At 44.4% G+C, this 18,619-nt stretch overlaps 1 protein-coding gene across 1 annotated transcript in view; it reads right to left on the bottom strand.

The window, feature by feature from the left end:
* The window catches only part of COL22A1 (collagen type XXII alpha 1 chain), a 195,080-nt gene that overhangs the window by 34,332 nt on the left and 142,129 nt on the right, over positions 1 to 18,619 (bottom strand). Inside the window, exons 37-47 of the mRNA XM_077932713.1 lie at positions 16,712 to 16,765; positions 15,923 to 15,976; positions 15,365 to 15,469; positions 13,594 to 13,638; positions 13,406 to 13,483; positions 10,971 to 11,006; positions 8,560 to 8,613; positions 6,001 to 6,045; positions 4,344 to 4,391; positions 3,742 to 3,855; positions 2,732 to 2,785 (exon numbers count right to left, since the gene is read on the bottom strand). Of these exons, the coding sequence (XP_077788839.1) occupies positions 2,732 to 2,785; positions 3,742 to 3,855; positions 4,344 to 4,391; positions 6,001 to 6,045; positions 8,560 to 8,613; positions 10,971 to 11,006; positions 13,406 to 13,483; positions 13,594 to 13,638; positions 15,365 to 15,469; positions 15,923 to 15,976; positions 16,712 to 16,765 (687 nt within the window). The remainder of the gene's footprint in view (positions 1 to 2,731; positions 2,786 to 3,741; positions 3,856 to 4,343; positions 4,392 to 6,000; positions 6,046 to 8,559; positions 8,614 to 10,970; positions 11,007 to 13,405; positions 13,484 to 13,593; positions 13,639 to 15,364; positions 15,470 to 15,922; positions 15,977 to 16,711; positions 16,766 to 18,619) is intronic.

The raw sequence follows: 18,619 nt of genomic DNA, 5'->3' as shown, positions 1-18,619 counted from the left end.
GCACAGGGAAAACTGTTACAGAAGAAGAAAGAATACAATTAAATAGTCCCATTAGTATCGAGGAGGTTGAGAATGCGGTAAAAAAAATGAAATTGGGGAAAGCACCAGGTCCGGACGGGTTATCGGCCAAATATTACAAAGTTTTGGGAGGTCAATTAGTACAAGTACTCTGTGACACCATGAACAGCATCTTAAGAGGAGGGAAAATACCCGATTCATGGAGGGAAGCCTTTATAACTGTAATCCTCAAACCAGACACGGATAAATCAAACATGAAGAACTACAGGCCAATATCGCTATTAAATAACGATTACAAAATATATGCGGATATAATGGCCAACAGACTGAAAAAATGTTTAACAAAGTTAATCCACAAAGACCAAGCGGGTTTCCTCCCAAATAGATACCTGAAAGATAATGTGAGGCACGTCATTAATTTAATCGAATATTTGGAGCTTAACAATAACATACCGGCGTCCCTGATTTTTATAGACGCAGAAAAGGCGTTTGACAACGTCTCCTGGAGGTTTTTACTAAAATCGATGGAAAAGGCAGGGATCGAGGGTGAATACTTGAAAGGAATACAAGCAATATACTCAAACCAACACGCCAAATTGATAATAAACAACAACCTCACGAATAGATTTAAAATAGAGAAAGGAACAAGGCAGGGATGCCCTCTCTCCCCGCTCTTGTTCATTTTAGCTCTGGAAGTCCTGGCGAATAAAATAAGGTCAGAAACGGAGATAAAAGGGATTAAAATAGGATTTAAAGAGTATAAATTAAAAGCTTATGCGGACGACCTGATGTTATCCCTAGAAGAGCCGCAAGAAAGCATGGGCAAAGTACTGGAGATCATGGAGGAGTACGGCAAAATATCGGGCTTCAAGATGAATAAAACCAAAACAAAAATGTTGACGAAGAACCTGAGTAATGATGCGAAGGAAAGACTAGAGAGACAATATGGAATCAAAGTGGCTAAGAAATTAAAATATTTAGGAATCTGGCTTACACCCAAAAATATAAATTTAATTGAAGACAACTACACGCCAACATGGAATAAAGTGAAAAAGGACTTGGATGTTTGGAATAGAGTGAATCTTTCGTGGTTGGGTAGGATGGAAGTGATAAAAATGAACATACTCCCTAAGATGCTGTTCCTATTTCAAAACATACCTGTTATCAGAGGGACTAAAGTATTTAAGGACTGGCAGAAGACCCTTTCAAGATTCATATGGCAGGGAAGAAGGCCAAGGATCAGATTCAAATTACTAACAGATCGAAAGGAGAGAGGAGGGCTGGCAGTACCTGATTTAAAATTATATTTCAAAGCGGCTTGTCTTTGCTGGGTTAAAGACTGGATAACCTTAGAAGACACGGATTTATTAGACCTGGAAGGGGCCGACAATAGATTTAGCTGGCATGCCTACCTCTGGTCAAATAAAGAAAAAGTACACAAAGGGTTCTCGAGCCATATTATTAGAGGTCCTCTGTATGAAGTCTGGGAAAAAAATAAGAAATTGCTGGAATGGAGAACACCCTGGTGGCTATCCCCAACAGATATCTTATCAATAAAGGAATGAATATGGAAGAGCGAAAACTGACATATGAAGATCTATTAGTAAGATCCCAAGACAGCTGGAAGCTAAGACCATATGAAGAATTAAAGGAGAAGTTGGAGGGCTGGCTACAGTATCATCAAATTAATGCGAAATGGACAGAAGATAAAAAAATAGGAATGAATGAAAAGAAGTCCAAATTTCAGATTGAAGTAATTGAAAGTAAATCAAAGATATTATCTAAGATGTACAATATACTACTGGAATGGGAAACTAAAGATGAAGAGATCAAAGAAGTCATGGTTAAGTGGGCGATAGATTTGGGGCATACTATAGAATACGAAAAATGGTCAAAATTGTGGAATGAGGGATTAAAATTTACGGCAAGCGCTGCAATTAGGGAAAATTTGGAAAAGATGATTTATAGATGGTACCTAACACCAGAAAAATTGAGTAGAATGTACAAGACTGCAGACAAGGCTTGCTGGAAATGTAAAACAAAAGAGGGTAATTTTATACATATGTGGTGGACATGTGAGGAAATCAAAAAGTTTTGGGACCAGATATATAATGAGCTAAAAAAGATATTTAGATACACATTCCCCAAAAACCCAGAGGCCTTTTTACTAGGGATGGTTGGGAAAGAAATTCAGGATAAAGATAAAATTCTATTTCAATATTCAACAGCAGCGGCCAGGATGCTAATCGCTCAAAATTGGAAAAGCACAAATCTTCCAACGGTGAGGGATTGGCAATTAAAACTATACGACTTTATTGAACTGGCAAGGCTGACACAAAGAATTAGAAATCACAGAAATACAAAGCTAAAAGAGGATTGGAACAAGTTTATGGTTTATTTTGAAGGCAATTTTAAAAACTTACCAAATACAGCAGGTTTGTTTTAAAATCTCCGATGTGCAAACTAAAAAAAAAAATTTTGTATACCAGCGGTAAAAATGAAACTACTGAAAGTAAATACCCGAAATCAGTAGGGAAGGAAGTTGTGGTTTTTATGTTTCTTGGTTGTAGTCTTTTTTGTCTTTTTTCTTACTTCTTTTTTTCTTTTTTCACTTCTTCTTTTTAGTATGAATGTATTTGTTTTTTCTTTTTGTGTGGTAATAAGGAATTCAATAAAAAGAATTTAAAAAAAAAAAAGAGAAGACAGAACTGACCTTGGGACCTTCTACACCTGGTGGTCCGGGGTGACCTCTGGGTCCTGCCTCCCCCTGAAAAACAAAGAAAGATCAGATGGACTTCCTCTCTTTGGAAGGTAGCAGAAGACCCCACATATTCTTTTTTATTTTAAAATTTTATTAGTATTTTCCACACAACAACAACTAGAAAAATATCGAAAAATAACAACACACAAAACCCAACATACAAAAACAAATCTGTATCTTACACATTAATAATATAAACACTAAAAAGAAAAACAAACATTGACTTCCACCAATCCAACAACACCTCATTTACCTCTCATTGTGTCTTCCTGTTTTCCTGCTTCCCTTATCATCTCTATCCTAGCATCTAGATATAAAACCCTCTTTCGTATCTTTTCACTTCACAAAGTTATTCCAGACTCAGCCAGATTTCTGTCCTCAAACTTTGAGTTTTAAGGTATTCATTTAGACACTCCCATTGCTTTTTCGCTTCACTTTTGGCTTTTTGTCTTATTATATCTGTCAATTTGGCTAATTCTAAATATTCTGAAAGCTTACATAACCATTCTCCCCTAGAGGAAGATCCCACATATTCAGTGGATGGGGAATCATATATATATGATCCAGAGTGCCAAGTTTTCCTTTTCAGTGGCACAGTTTCAGCAGCTGCTTTTTCCCTATACCATGTCTATGTTGGGATGCTGGTGTGAAAGTTAGCATGAATTGCATGGTTGTAATTCACTCATTACGTTTTTGTTTTTTTTAAAAGATAGCCATCACCCCCATTCCCCAATTGGGATCAGGGGAGTTTATCCTGGGTTGACTAACCTTTGGCCCTCCAGATGTAACTGGACCTCAACCCCCATCACCATGACCATTGGCCATTCTGGCTGGGGCGGATGGGAGTCCAACAGCAACTGGGAGACCACAGCTTAGCTACTCCTGCTCTAATCTTTTTCCCACACTGTTGATCAGTGCATTGACATGTAACAGTGTTTAGCTACCCATCTTCTCTTTCATACCGTTTTCCCAACTGGGCCTTCGTGGCCAAGTGGACCTGGAAGGCCTCGATCACCCTTGAATCCTGGCATTCCTGGAAGTCCAGGTGGTCCGGGAGGGCAGTCACTGCAAACATCCTTAAATAAGGGGGAGGAAAAAGGAGAATTAACACTTCAGTGTTGTGGCAAACGGCCTCTTTCTGACTGGTATCTAACAGCACTGGAAACTGCCTTATTATACAGAGAAAGAACATTGGTCCATGTTGCTCAGTACATTGACTGGCATCAGCTCTCCAGAATTCCATGCTGGAGTTGTGCTCTGATGTGCACAAGCGTGCAGATCAGGGCAACTGATGAAGACAGAAGCTGAGATGTTTTGCCACATAAATAAAACCACTGCTTTCTTAATCACGTATATTTTTTTTAAAAAGAATTGCTCCAAGTTGACCAATCAATTTAATGATAGTGACGACAGCAATGATGACTAGGGGGAAATGAAAATCCAAAATGAAGATGTTTTGTGTATCCACTTTTAAGAATCACAATTTTTTTTGAATGGTTTGATGAGATTTTCTTCGAACACAAGATCCTGGAGCATCCCAGGGAAAAAACAAAAAACACCCTACCTTAACTAAGAGACTGATGTCACCAGGAGAGAGGAGAGGAGAGGCACCCTGAGGGGAGAGAAAAAGAACGCCTGTCATTTCATGCTATCCTTGAAGAGCCATTTCAGAGAAGCCAAAATCAAAGCATCCCTCGGCTCCTGAAAGAGATTAGCCTCACAGGGCCAAGAGTTCAATTGATTATACGCATCATTTGAGGGACAACATTGCTGAATCACCTCTCACACAGGGAAAGTCGTTTCAATAGCACTGATGCAACCTAAGAAAGGACTGTATAGAAGATGAAGTCCAAGTGTCTGCTCAGTGCCTTTGATGTATTTCTTTGATCAATTAGTATATTAACTACCGCCAAGACCACATAACACTGGTCTTGAAAGATCTACATTGGCTCCCAGTACGTTTCCGAGCACAATTCAAAGTGTTGGTGTTGACCTTTTAAGCCCTAAACGGCCTCAGTCCAGTGTACCTGAAGGAGCATCTCCACCCCCATCGTTCTGCCCGGACACTGAGGTCCAGCTCCGAGGGCCTTCTGGAAGTTCCCTCACTGCAAGAAGCCAAATTACAGGGAACCAGGCAGAGGGCCTTCTCAGTAGTGGCACCCGCCCTGTGGAACGCCCTCCCACCAGATGTCAAAGAGAACAACAAATACCAGTCTTTTAGAAGACATCTGATGGCAGCCCTGTTTAGGGAAGCTTTTAATGTTTGATGCATTACTGTATTTCAATATTTTGTTGGAAGCCGCCCAGTGTGGGTGGGGTATAAATAAATTATCATTATCATTATCATTATCATTATCATCATCATCATCATCATCATCAGGGAAGAAAAAGGATTCTGGGCCCGAAATAGGTATGAAAATGTGCCAATATTAAGAGGGCTCAAGCTCTGTTTCAGACCGGTGGGTTTGGCCCCCTTGATTCTGAGGGATAACTTTAAATCTCCATGGGAAGGGGAGATAGTGGAGGAAGTGCAGAAGTGCGGGTTGTCCTCCCTTTATATAGAGTCCATGACGTATAGCCACGCAAAGGCGGTGATCGCTCAAAGATTAAGGGATATTACCAGACAGGAGGACATAGCCCGTGTGAAACATGGGTTGTTTCTGGGGGAGCAGTTGTATCGGGCTGCTCCAGCTCGCTACCTGGCGGATATCCACTACGTGGAATACCGCAGACTATTTACTGCGGCTAGGCTGAATGTTCTTGACTCGGCGGTTCTGAAGGGAAGATATGGAGGAGTCCCATACGACCAGAGATTATGCCACTGTGCATTGGGTGAGGTAGAATCCACAGAGCACATTTTACTGAGCTGTCCCTTCTACAACGATTTAAGACAGTATCTTATAACTCCATACTTACCCCAGCTCAGTTCCCGACAAAGAGGAAAGCAGACAGCATATCTGCTAAATAAGTCTTCTGGGAAAACAACTTTGTCAGTGGCTAAATTCCTTTTCCTGGCACTCAAGTGTCGGAAATGTATAACTGAATTTCTTGATGTGGGTTATCTGTGAGAGGTCTAGTACTGTGGCCCTACCTTATTTATGTACCCCTATGATGTTATAGTTTATAATTATTGTGTAATGTTTTATTTCTGACTATCGGTCGAATAAAGGAAATTGATTGATTGATATTAAGAGGGAGGGCTAGAGAGGTTGGGGACATACCGGTTTTCCTGGAGGACCTCGTTCACCTGGATTTCCTGGTAAACCCTACAGGTGAGGAACAAAAGGAGTGTGAGGTTCTTACATTCTTATTCTGCAAAATGCACGCCATGATGCTAGATAACTACTCTAGCCACACCACATTGGAAGATAGCCAAGTCCCATAGCAGTGGAGGATCTGGGTGGGGAGCAAGAGGCAAGACCATTGATTCTTCCCTGCTATGGGCTGTGCCCCCCCTAGTGTCCCCTCTCCTTTCTCAACAGAAAACTCAGATAATGAAGCCTCACCAGGGAATACATATGAGTTTCCAGAAAGCTGCGACTCTGCTGATCGAGAGCACAGAGGAAATGAGGTATGGATGAGATATGTCCCTTGAAAATGTTCTTGACACTTTCTTGAAACAAGAAGGAGCAATTCCCAGGCAGCACAAAGCAGCCAGAGTCTCATCAGAAGCAATTTGAGAGGGGAGAAAGAAGAGGGTCATTTTTCATGGGGGGCACACCGCGCAAACATGCTTGATGAATTCAATATCTGCATATTCGGATACAAATTGTCCTGATCCAAATCTCCTGGATTCGTGCGCAGATGGGAACTGACCCGTCCACTAGCTTTTTCGCACTTCTTGAACTTTCCTACAAAGTTTTCCGTTCAACCGAATATGTATAAAATTAATGTTTTGATAGAAATACCATTTCAGGAAGGGGGGAAGCTGTGGTTTCCTCTTGCCCCCCACTTTTTCTGGTGGAATATACTCGGAGCTGAGAGTGTATTTCATGCTCTTTATTCAGCTCATAGTGGTGAGGAGGAATGTTCCCCCAGAATGTCTGCTTTATATATATTATTTACACAATGGGCCCCACGTGATTGGCATATTCCGGGATTCACCTGTAGGCCAATCAGGTTGCGGATTCAATTCCACCTGGAGCTGGATTGGGTGGCTCCTGTGGACCAATCAGACTGCTGCATTCTGGACCCTATTGTTCTAGGACCAATCAGACTGCTGCATTCTGAATCCTATTGTTCTAGTACCAATCAGACTGCTGCTTTCTGAATCCTATTGTTCTAGGACCAATCAGACTGCTGCCTTTTGGATCCTATTCAACTCAGTACATAACATCTGATATGCAGGCTTCTTTTGGTTCAAAGATTACTACAGAAAGGGGGCAGGACAGATTTACAGGTGAACATTTGGAAGAGATGCAGATCAGAAACAGACCAGCTTGCCCCATTCTTCCACTTTTTAAAAAGAAAAACAGCTTGGGGTCCACAGGGGAGGGAAAAATCCTAAGTATTTTTTAAAATCTTAACCATTTATAACCTGACCTTCACCTTCACAAATACGTGTGTGTGTGTGCAGTGGCGTAGCATGGGTTGTCAGCACCCGGGGCAAGGCAAGTAATTTGCGCCCCCTAACCCGTGAATTTTAGCACTCGGTGCGGCCGGGCCCCCCCTGCACCCCCCATGCTACGCCACTGGGGCTGGGGGCGAGCGAAGGAGCCAAGGACCCCCCCCAAAGGCTCAGCAGGAATTTATTAAATTTATTATTTGCGGAGCCCCCGCGGGCCGAGGCAGCCGAAGCCCCCTCCCCTCGGGCGCCTCCCCGCCCCCTCCTCTCCTTGGGCTGTAGGTGGAGCCCGCACTCCGAGGCGCTCCAGATCCGGGCTTGGCGAGCGCTTCTCCTCCTCCCGGCCGGGTCCGGGGGCTTCCAGCCACGCTCCGTCCTCGCCCCCCCCCCCCCCCCGCGGCTGAGACTTGCGCTGAGAGCCGGAGCCAGTGGCGCCCCCTTCCGCTGGGAAACCCTCGCCCGCCCGCCGGCTTCCTCTCGGAGGGTTTTGGGGAGGGCAGGGCGCGTCAAGGCCCCTCGGAGCTCTCCTCCCCTCCAGTCGGCAGAAGCAGCCGCCGCCTGTGACTGGGCCAAGGGGATGGCGGCGGCAGTGGCGGGGTGTGGAGGCTGCCCGTGCCCGGCCAGGCGTCGGTGGCGGCGTCAGTGCTGCTGCTGCGGCTGCTCCTCCTGCGAGCAGTGAGTGGAGTGCAGCCGCAGCGGCGGCGGGGGGCGCGCGCGCGCTAGGGCGCAAGGCTGGCGGTGGCGGCGGGCAGCCCGGCGGAGGAAGAAACTTGTCCCTTCCCTCTGGACTGGAGCCCCCCCCAGATGTTGCGCCCGGTGCGGCCGGCACCCCTGGCACCCCCCCACACTACGCCACTGTGTGTGTGTGTGTGTAGGATGGGAGTACACAAAATGAAACAACCTTTGGAATAAGTAAAGCAGCAGCAAGGGGAGGAAATGCTTAATCCTTTCCTGCCCACCACTTCTCTACTCCAACTTGTCCTGCGGATGTTTCAAGGGAGCATACGGAGCTGCCTTATAATTAATCAGACCCTTGCTTCACCCAGCTCAGTGCTGTGTGCACTGATTTGGCAGCAAAGATCCAGGGTTTCAGGCAGGGCGGGGGCAGCCTCTTTCAGCCAGAGATTGGATCGGGGCCCTTCTGCATGCAAATGTGATCTACCACTGAGCTACTGCCCTTCTCATAGGCATACCAAACACCGATATGTCTACTTACATCCTGACCAGATGGCCCTGGTTGACCTTGGATGCCTGGCAAACCTCGGGGACCCTAGAAAAAAAGGGAGGTAAAATTAATAATTCCAAATATGCTATTTTATTCTTTTCCCCAGAAGAGTAAGAGTTTTTAATAGCTTTACAAAAGAGAGCATCAAAATAATGCAAACACACCAACAAACTTTTTTAAAAAAATATAAAATCTCCTACACACACACACACACACACACACACAGACAGACACTGCCACCCAATTGTTTATTTCCCACTTACATTTATAGGGTGAGTCACAAATTTAATTTCAGGAACAGTTATCACAAGATAACTGATGGCCAATTTGCCCATAAATAACAGACTAACCTGCCTGTAGCCTAGTTCCACTGCTGGGGAACTGCTTGCATGACAGTACATACTATACGTGGATTTGTGGCTGCAATTGTGCAATGATTCCTTTCCCCTAGTCCTGCCCTATTATTTTAGGATCTGAAACTGCTGTTGGTTGCTTATGGCTGATGACAAACATCCCACCTATGGATGACCTGGATGTAGCAATATTTCAGGGCATTCTAAGGTGTGAGTTTGGGGAGATGGTGGCTGCCCCTAGCAGGTACCATTTTTTTCTAGGTTGACATTAGTTCTGTCTTCAGGATTTCCAGAAATATGCTGGTTGGGGCACAAAAATACTTATTTGAAAAGAGGATTTATTATTTTTTTAAAAAAAGAAAAGGTAAAGGACCCTTGGATGGTTAAGTCCAGTCAAAGGCGACTACAGGGTGTGGCACTTTTAAGGCCGAGGGAGCCGGCATTTGTCCACAGACAGCTTTCTGGGTCATGTGGCCGGCATGACTAAACCACTTCTGACGCAATGGGACACCATGACGGAAACCAGAACACACAGAAATGCCATTGATCTTCCCACCAGTGTGGTACCTATTTATCTACCTGCACTGACATGCTTTCGAACTTCTAGGTTGGCAGGAGCTGGGAAAGAGCCACAGGAGCTCACCCCATCGCAGGGATTCGAACCGCCAACCTTCTGATTAGCAAGCCCAAGAGGCTCAGTGGTTTAGACCACAGCGCCACTTGCATCTCTTTCTTAAAGAGAGGGAATGACTACCTCACCATGTCATGTCAAATGACAATTTTGTGTGTGTGAAGTATTCCTGGAACATAAAGTCACCTCCACCTTGGGTGCCTGGAGATTATCTCCTCCCCAAATCTGAGCCAAAAGTTATTCCTTCACTGTGAAGCTGTATAGATCATATAACTGGGCTCAGAATGAGTGAGGTTGCCATTGCTTTGTTCCTGCAGGACAACTCAGACTTGTTATTGCAATTTGATCAAGATGGCAGCTGCAAGCTAATTTCCTGATTATAATCTGCACCATGTCCTCAAGTGACATTAGCTCTTCATCTTCCGTGTGTGCTTGACATGATATAATTCATTTTCTCTCTTCTGCTGATCTTGGAATTGGGAGGTTCGCCTAAAAAGAGGAAGCCCTCTGCAAAGACTTCTACCTGCACAAATGCCGTTTCTTCCCAGTATGTTTCCAAGCACAATTCAAAGTGTTGGTGTTGACCTTTAAAGCCCTAAACGGCCTCGGTCCAGTATACCTGAAGGAGCGTCTCCACCCCCATCGTTCTGCCCAGACACTGAGGTCCAGCTCCGAGGGCATTCTGGCGGTTCCCTCACTGCGAGAAGTCAAGTTACAGGGAACCAGGCAGAGGGCCTTTTCGGTGGTGGCACCTGCCCTGTGGAACACCCTCCCACCAGATGTCAAAGAGAATAACAACTACCAGACTTTTAGAAGACATCTGAAGGCAGCCCTGTTTAAGGAAGCTTTTAATGTTTAATAAAGGTAAAGGTAAAGGTACCCCTGCCCGTACGGGCCAGTCTTGCCAGACTCTGGGGTTGTGCGCCCATCTCACTCAAGAGGCCGGGGGCCAGCGCTGTCCGGAGACACTTCCGGGTCACGTGGCCAGCATGACATCGCTGCTCTGGCGAGCCAGAGCCGCACACGGAAACGCCGTTTACCTTCCCGCTATAAAGCGGTACCTATTTATCTACTTGCACTCTGACATGCTTTCGAACTGCTAGGTTGGCAGGCGCTGGGACCGAACAACGGGAGCGCACCCCGCCGCGGGGATTCGAACCGCCGACCTTTCGATCGGCAAGCCCTAGGCGCTGAGGCTTTTACCCACAGTGCCACCCGCGCTATTTAATGTTTAATAGACTATTGTATTTTAATTTTCGGTCTTGGATGCTTTAGCTGAGATTCCTGTATTGCAAGGGGTTGGACTAGATGACCCTTGTGGTCCCTTCCAACTCTACAGTTCTGTGATTCTAGGACACCACCTTCTTTCCTTCCTATCAACACCACAACCTGTGCATACTTAGAAAGACATACTGTACCGATGGGCCTTTATCTCCAGGTGGTCCTGTGGGGCCCTGAAAAAAACACAAGAAAGAAAGAAAGGCATTGTGAGTTTTAATCACATTAGTTGTCATTCAAATAAAGGGAGCTATTTGCCCCCCCCCCCCCACACACACTCCCAGTCACTCAGAAAATTAGTCACAGGAGGACTGATCTTAACCAATCTCAGCCTACTCAACGTATGTGAATTCTGACTCTTTTATTCTGTAAAAGTGTATTTTATTCTGTTAATCTTTAATCTTGCACTTGGCTATGTTTGCTTGTTTTGTTGCAAATCATCCTGAGGTTCTGAATGCACTGAAGGTATAGGATAAAAATGAGCATAACATTTAAAAAAAACAACAACCAGAATTAACTTGGTTAACTTGAACATAATATTAACCATCCAGATTTTCCTACACTATTATTTAGCAGATGGTGTTCCCTTTTAAGATCACACCTGCAAACACATAACCAGATTACCTCCTGATATAGTTCCTCGAGTCTTTTAAAAGAACAAATTGAGGTTTAAAAACAAAAGCCGCCACTATCATTTCCTTTTATTTTCATAATATCCTTACGCTAAGAAAACCCATTTTACTTAATCCCTCCCAGTGGAGACAGTGCAATGTTGGGTTAAGACCTCGAAGGCCAGGGTTTAAATCTCCACTCAGTCATGAAACTGATTGAGTGACATTTGGACCAGTCACAAACTCTCAGCCTAATCCACTTTGCAGGGATGTTGTACAGTGGTACCTCAGGTTAAGTACTTAATTCGTTCCGGAGGTCCGTTCTTAACCTGAAACTGTTCTTAACCTGAAGCACCACTTTAGCTAATGGGGCCTCCCGCTGCCACACGATTTCTGTTCTCATCCTGAAGCAAAGTTCTTAACCTGAGGTACTATTTATGGGTTAGCGGAGTCTGTAACCTGAAGCGTCTGTAACCTGAAGCATATGTAACCCGAGGTACCACTGGCAAATTGCAAAATAGAGATGGGGAGAACCAAGCTTCCAGGATGCCAACAGCTGTCCAGCAACACTAGGTGCTGCTGCCAGCTCTGCACCCACTGCCGACGCAGAGGCAGACTTTGGGTTCTCTAATGTCAGCGGTACTCTGTGTGACAGTCAAATTTGGTGCCCTCAGCTTTCCTGCTCCATTCTGCAGCACTGTTGTGGTACCCTCTGTGGGATGTGAAACACATAGCAGTCAAGGACAACGTTCCTGGAATGGACATGCTAGGGCAGGCATAGGCAAACTTGGCCCTCCAGATGTTTGGGACTCTAACTTCCGTGATCCCTAGCTAACAGGACCAGTGGTCAGGGATGATGGAAATTGTAGTCCCAAAACATCTGGAGGGCCGAGTTTGCCTGTGCTAGGGGGTGCTTTGTACCAGCCAGGAGAAAACTTCCTGTTTCCCCCTGAGCTGGGACAAAACTTCCTCTGCATGTGACTAGATGTGGGGGTGGCCTAATCTGGGTAGAGGAGCACACCTCTTTCTTTTGCTCTCTCTTCTCCATTTTGTTTTTCTACGTGTTAGCAGAAGTGACTGCCGGCAGTCACTTGGGACTAACTCCCTTATGGGATAGTTCCACATTTATATATATATACTTTTGTAACCTAAGTCTGCCTTCAGGATCCAACTGTGAACTGAATAAATGTGAGTAAATTACTTTTATATAGACTTTAATAAGATTGCCGTGTCTATTCTTTTTAAGAGGGGCAAGAAGGGATCTTACCAGGAATCTTATATGGGGAGGCTCCCACGAGCCTGCAACAATCAAACCGATGTGTGTTTAAAGGGGAATGTTTAAACTCTGTTAATATATAGAACTTGCTAATGCAAGTTAGGAAGGATATCATCAAACAATATAGCCTCTCCTGCCTCCCTGAAAATTCCCACACCCTCTGCAATGCAGTGCCCAGTCCCGCCACAATGGCTAAAAGGCAAAGGTACCCCTGGCCGTATGGGCCAGTCTTGACAGACTCTAGGGTTGTGCGCCCATCTCACTCAAGAGGCCAGGGGCCAGCGCTGTCCGGAGACACTTCCGGGTCACGTGGCCAGCGTGACATCGATGCTCTGGCAAGCCTGAGCCGCACACGGAAACGCCATTTACCTTCCCGCTAGTAAGCGGTCCCTATTTATCTACTTGCACCCGGGAGTGCTTTCAAACTGCTAGGTTGGCAGGCGCTGGGACTGAGCAACAGGAGCGCACCCCGCCGCGGGGATTCGAACCGCCGACCTTTCGATCGGCAAGCCCTAGGCGCTGAGGCTTTTACCCACAGCGCCACCCGCGTCCCATGCCACAATGGCTGCAACACCTTAAAACCACCTCTGGCAGGTGGCTCAGATCATACAAGTCCTACAGCCCAAGGAGCCATTGACAAATGCTTGCGTTGTATCATAGGCCAGAGGGCAGCATGCTTGGTACTTACTGGTGGTCCAGAAAGTCCGATGCCTGGTACCCCCCTGTCTCCTGGCTGACCTGGAAGTCCAGGAGCCCCTCGATCTCCCTATGAGAGAGAAAATATCAGAGTTAGGCCTCCTCAAGAATGTCCATTTGGGATGATCTAACACTATTGTAATGATCAAATGCAACAGAATGACAAGATAGAGCACTCACCTTCTGCCCAAAGGGTCCAGGCAAACCCGGTGGTCCCCTTTCTCCCTAGAAATAGATGGAACTATAAAGTAAATGTCACCAACTGAGAAAGATGAAAATGTCTAAGAAACCAGTCTTCAGAAAAGGAAAAAGGCGCCTACAACTATCACATTGTTCTTCTTAGAGATAGCAAAACTCAGTTATGTTCCTTGGTGATTATATAATGATGATTATAATAATTATTCTTTACCCAGAACCCAAAGTGTAGGGGGGGGGGACTATTTAAACTGGATGCAGAAGTACATTCCAACAGCAGACTTACGATTGCCCTAAAATGTTATTACTCAAGTGCGTGAGGATCACAAGATTCATATGTGAGCAAAAATTTAAAAGGACTAGCGGGTGAGAAAGATGGAGAATTAGTATCAAAAAAAAGCCTGATATTGTTTAGGGGAAGCAATTCAGAATATCAGATGTGCTGGTATATTATAAAAGAAACAGAATTTTCAGGTGTGGAGGTCTTCACCCAGGAAATTGTTTTAGCTCTGTCACTTGCAGGTAGCTGCAGATTAAGACGCAAAATTGCTTGACAAAGACTATATACTGGACTTTCCAACCTGGTGCTCCACATGTTTCCAATTGCGTTTCCCATCAGACCCAGACAGGATGACCAATGGTCAGGGATGATGGGAGATCACGAGGCCCCAGTTGGAGAAGGTTGCAATACACGTAAAAGGGGCCATTTTGCTCAGTCACTGTTTGGAACCAAGCAGGACTTGCTAATGAACTCTTTTCTGTGGTGCCACTTGACTTTATTTGTTATTTTGAGGACACAACAGGCAATGGCCTGTAAAAGCCATGAATTATTCAAGTGCATATTACTGCACCAAGGAAGGAATTGCCTGACCTCTTTGGGAAAGGAGGCAGAAAGTTTGTTGAGTTGCACATCCAAGGTTTCTGGTCCCTCAACTGCTCAAGGCTCCTTTTAGCAATTGTGAACATGTAGCCTTTTCCTGCTTCCTTTGATTATCCTACTATAAAGGTCCACAGTTCTGAGGTTAGAGACACTTAATAAATCCCCTCCTTCCAAATTTCAGACTGGTTTTTATAGGCTGCAATCCTATACACACATACTAGAGAGTAAGCCCCATTGAATGCAGTTGATCTCACTGCAGAGTCAACATCCATAGGATTCCATCATGAATTTCCGGTACCTTATTTTGCATAAAGTACTTAGTTGGCAATCTGCCATTTCCCCATAATTAATTTTGGACTTCTGCTAAACTGTAGTTCATGGGGCTGATTTCTGCTTTCCTTATGGGATCACACACACCAAAGAAAAAGAAAATCTTGGACTACAGCTCCTACCATTCCTGACCACCCAGAATGGGACTGTGGGGAATTGCTGTCCAACAACATCTGCACACCCAGCCCCCTACCTCAGAGGTTAGCAGTGTGCACAAGTATCATTGATTAAATCACTGTGCAAACAGGAATGTTGATGCCATTGCACAATACTTATCAACAATATTTTTTTTTTTTGGTACTGTTTCATAACGTGCTTTTGAAAAGAGAGAGATGCGAACTGAAAATTGCAGAAAACTATACGTGTATCTATTTCCAAATTGATTTTTGAAACTTTCCCAGTTCATCCTAAAGACAAGGCATGGAATACTAAGCAGAAGAACAGGATGATGATCGACAGAACAAAAAGAAATGGAGCAAGAGACATGCACTCAGTCCTAAATTGTTAACTACTTGGTTGCGTGTGCAGTTTACAAGTGAGACTTACTCTATCGCCATCTCGACCCTTGCCGGGTAATCCAGGTTCTCCAACACCTCCTGGCTCACCTGTAGGCCCAGGTGCTCCTGGCTTCCCTTCTTTTCCAGGATCTCCCTGCAAAAGATATGACTGTGGGATAACCAGCCTCATATAACCAGCATGCTTAAGTATAATTAATGCATGAAGGGGTTAAAATCATAGAGTAAGCTGTCCTGCCAGGCTTAGCTCACCTTGGCGAGGGACTGGGTAATCAAGCCTTTGTTCTGCTTTCAGTCTACCTGAGAAGCTCAGCATGTAAAGAAATCTCAGCTGGTTGTTCCAAGCTCAGACTGCATGGCTTTCACAAGCCTTTCTTGAGTTCCTTCACCAATAATATAGAAACTTTCACCACTTTGGAATGAAACTAAGTTTTACTGTCTGTGCAGCATTTTCTGAATGCTGTATGGAATAACACATGAACCTGACATTTGGAGAATTTGTAAGTAAACCAAAACATGTGGTCTCTTTCTATACAAGAGAAAGAGAGACGCTTTGGACAGGCATGTTTTCAAGAAAGCAGTTTTGTACCTTTTCTCCTTTGGGGCCATCATTTCCAGGTCGGCCAGGATCTCCGGGTACACCCTGTAGAGAAAAATAACATGAACCAGTTAGCCTTCTGTGGTAGGAAGATATACGGGAAATCATTGAGAGAATTCATGTAGTATGATATTGCTTTAACTTTATGGTGTGAATGCAATCTTGCTTTCTCTCATTTCTTGCATTTTTCTCATTTTAAATTTGGTTCCCCACATGTCTACCTAAGTTAGATTTTTTTTAAGTCCTTATAAAATTCCTTACTATTTTAATATGAATTTCTCCTAATACACATCTTTCTGCAAAGCAATTACCCCTAATATACCACATATTGTATGCTATCTTCAGTAATATATAGGGAAGTTTTTAATGTTTTATGTCTTACTGTGATTAAATTTGTTGGAAGCCGCCCAGAGTGGTTGGGGTAACCCAGTCAGATGGGCAGCATATAAATATATTTTATTTTATTTTTGTATTTGACTGAGTATGCACATTCTTATACACATTACTTGGCTGGAGTATTGCAAAATCTGAAGAAGCGCAGATTTTGAAGGATGACTGTGTTTCGGTTCACACATTGTTTCCTTCACTTCAGGGGGTTGGAATACATGACCCCTGGGGTCTTTTCCAACTCCACAATTCTATGATTCTATGAAGTGCAAATGAGGGAGATTCGCCTTTAAATGCCACCTGAACTGAATCTTCCCCTCATCCCTAATCATGATCCAAATCCCCTTGCTATTCAGGATATACCCAGAGCTGATGGTTATGCCCAATACATACCACATTTCCAGGCAAGCCTCGTAGCCCTGGGGGGCCTGCAGGTCCAGGAGCACCCTTTTGAAATAAGAGGGGGGAAAATATTTATAATCCAAATTTGGTATAAAATGAGTCCTATTGCCAGGTTCAGTACAAAGTGCACTTGCTATTTGAAATGAATTTTCTACAGATAGAAAATGCATTGAAAACACACTGAAAATGTAGACTGGGATAAATTTTGATTTTCAAATAAAATTTTGATTTTCAAATTAAAAATGTTCATCTTAAATGAGGGAGAACCTTTTGGATCAGCTCTAGTCTGGGGTGGGGCGGTGGGGAGTGGGATATGGAGGGAAACATTTGCCATTACAGTCGTAGCTTGGTTCTCGAACATGTTGGTACTCAGACATTTTGGCTCATGCATGCCACAAACCCAGAAGGTAGCGTTCCGGTTTGTGAATGTTTTCCGGAAGCTGAACAACCGGCATGGCTTCCACAGCTTCCCTATTGAGTGCAGGAAGTTCCTGCAGCCAATCGCAATCCGCGCCTTGGTTTTTGAATTGTTTCGGGAGTCAAACGGACTCCTGGAATGGAATCTGTTCGACAACTAAGGTACGACTGTATAGAAAGAAACAATTCAAAGAAACAATGGCATACAAGTTCAAAACATAACAGTCACCAGTCACTTCCAAAGTGACTACTAAAAATAATCACATTTCTATTTAGCCCCCCACCCTAGCAAATGTCAAACAATGTACCTTAAAACACAACTGCAAAGGGAACAGCGTTAAAACAATGGCCAGAGAAACATTCAACCAAATGACTTTCTGAACAGGCATGTTTTAACAACAACAACAACCACAGTGTCGGGCCCTGCTGCATCTCACCAGGCAAAGCATTCCATGGGATAGGGGCTACCACATAGGAGGCCCTGCTTCAAGCAGTATTCCGCCACACTTCATTAAGGCTGAGGAAGGCTTTAGACATTGAATGGAGCATGAAGGAAGGAATATATGGAAGAAGGAAGTCCTTAAGGTACCCAGGTCCCAAGCCATTTAGATATAATGCGCAATAGCTCACTGCTTCAGCCTGGGAGAAAGTCGACTTGATGGGATTTCACCATGTCAAAATGATATGAATTGGCCCATCGTCTAATCCAACATAAACTTCCCTGGGATAAACTCTCTTGAAATGAATGGGAGCTGGACCCAGATCCTGCTTATTTCAGTCAGGATTTGGGCAGGACATCCCCACTAGACTGGGCCCATCAACTTTTCTGTGGGGGAAACACTTGCTTGAACTGCCTGAGAACTGAGTTTCATTTGAGTGGGGCTACCTTTGAAGGTGACCCAGAAACTGCAATTAATCCAAAATGTGGCAACTAGACTGGTGACTGGGAGTGGCTGCCGAGACAACATAACACCGGTCTTGAAAGACCTATGGCCTCGGTCCTGTATACCTGAAGGAGCGTCTCCACCCCCATCATTCAGCCCGGACACTGAGATCCAGCGCCGAGGGCCTTCTGGCGGTTCCCTCATTGTGAGAAGTGAGGTTACAGGGAAACAGAAAGAGGGCCTTCTCGGTAGTGGCACCCACCCTGTGAAACGCCCTTCCTTCAAATGGAAGGAAGGAAATAACCAGCTATCTTATCTTTAAAAGACATCTGAAGGCAGCCCTGTTTAGGGAAATTTTTAATATTTAATGCTGTATTGTTTTTAACACTCGATTGGGAGCCGCCTAGAGTGGCTGGGGAAACTCAGCCAGATGGGTGGGGTATAAATAATAAATTATTATTATTATTATTATTATTATTATTATTATTATTATTATTAATGAATTTGGAGCAAGGTGACTCCTACTGTTTGGATGACTCAACACCTCCTCTCCCCCAGCAGAGTGTCTCAAGGGAAGTTGCTCATATGTAACAGATAA

The sequence above is a fragment of the Podarcis muralis genome, chromosome 8 (genome assembly GCF_964188315.1).
Source record: "Podarcis muralis chromosome 8, rPodMur119.hap1.1, whole genome shotgun sequence".
In the NCBI taxonomy this organism is placed as follows: domain Eukaryota; kingdom Metazoa; phylum Chordata; class Lepidosauria; order Squamata; family Lacertidae; genus Podarcis; species Podarcis muralis.
The sequence above is the reverse complement of the archived record's forward strand: the minus strand, read 5'-3'. Positions and strand labels throughout refer to the sequence as shown.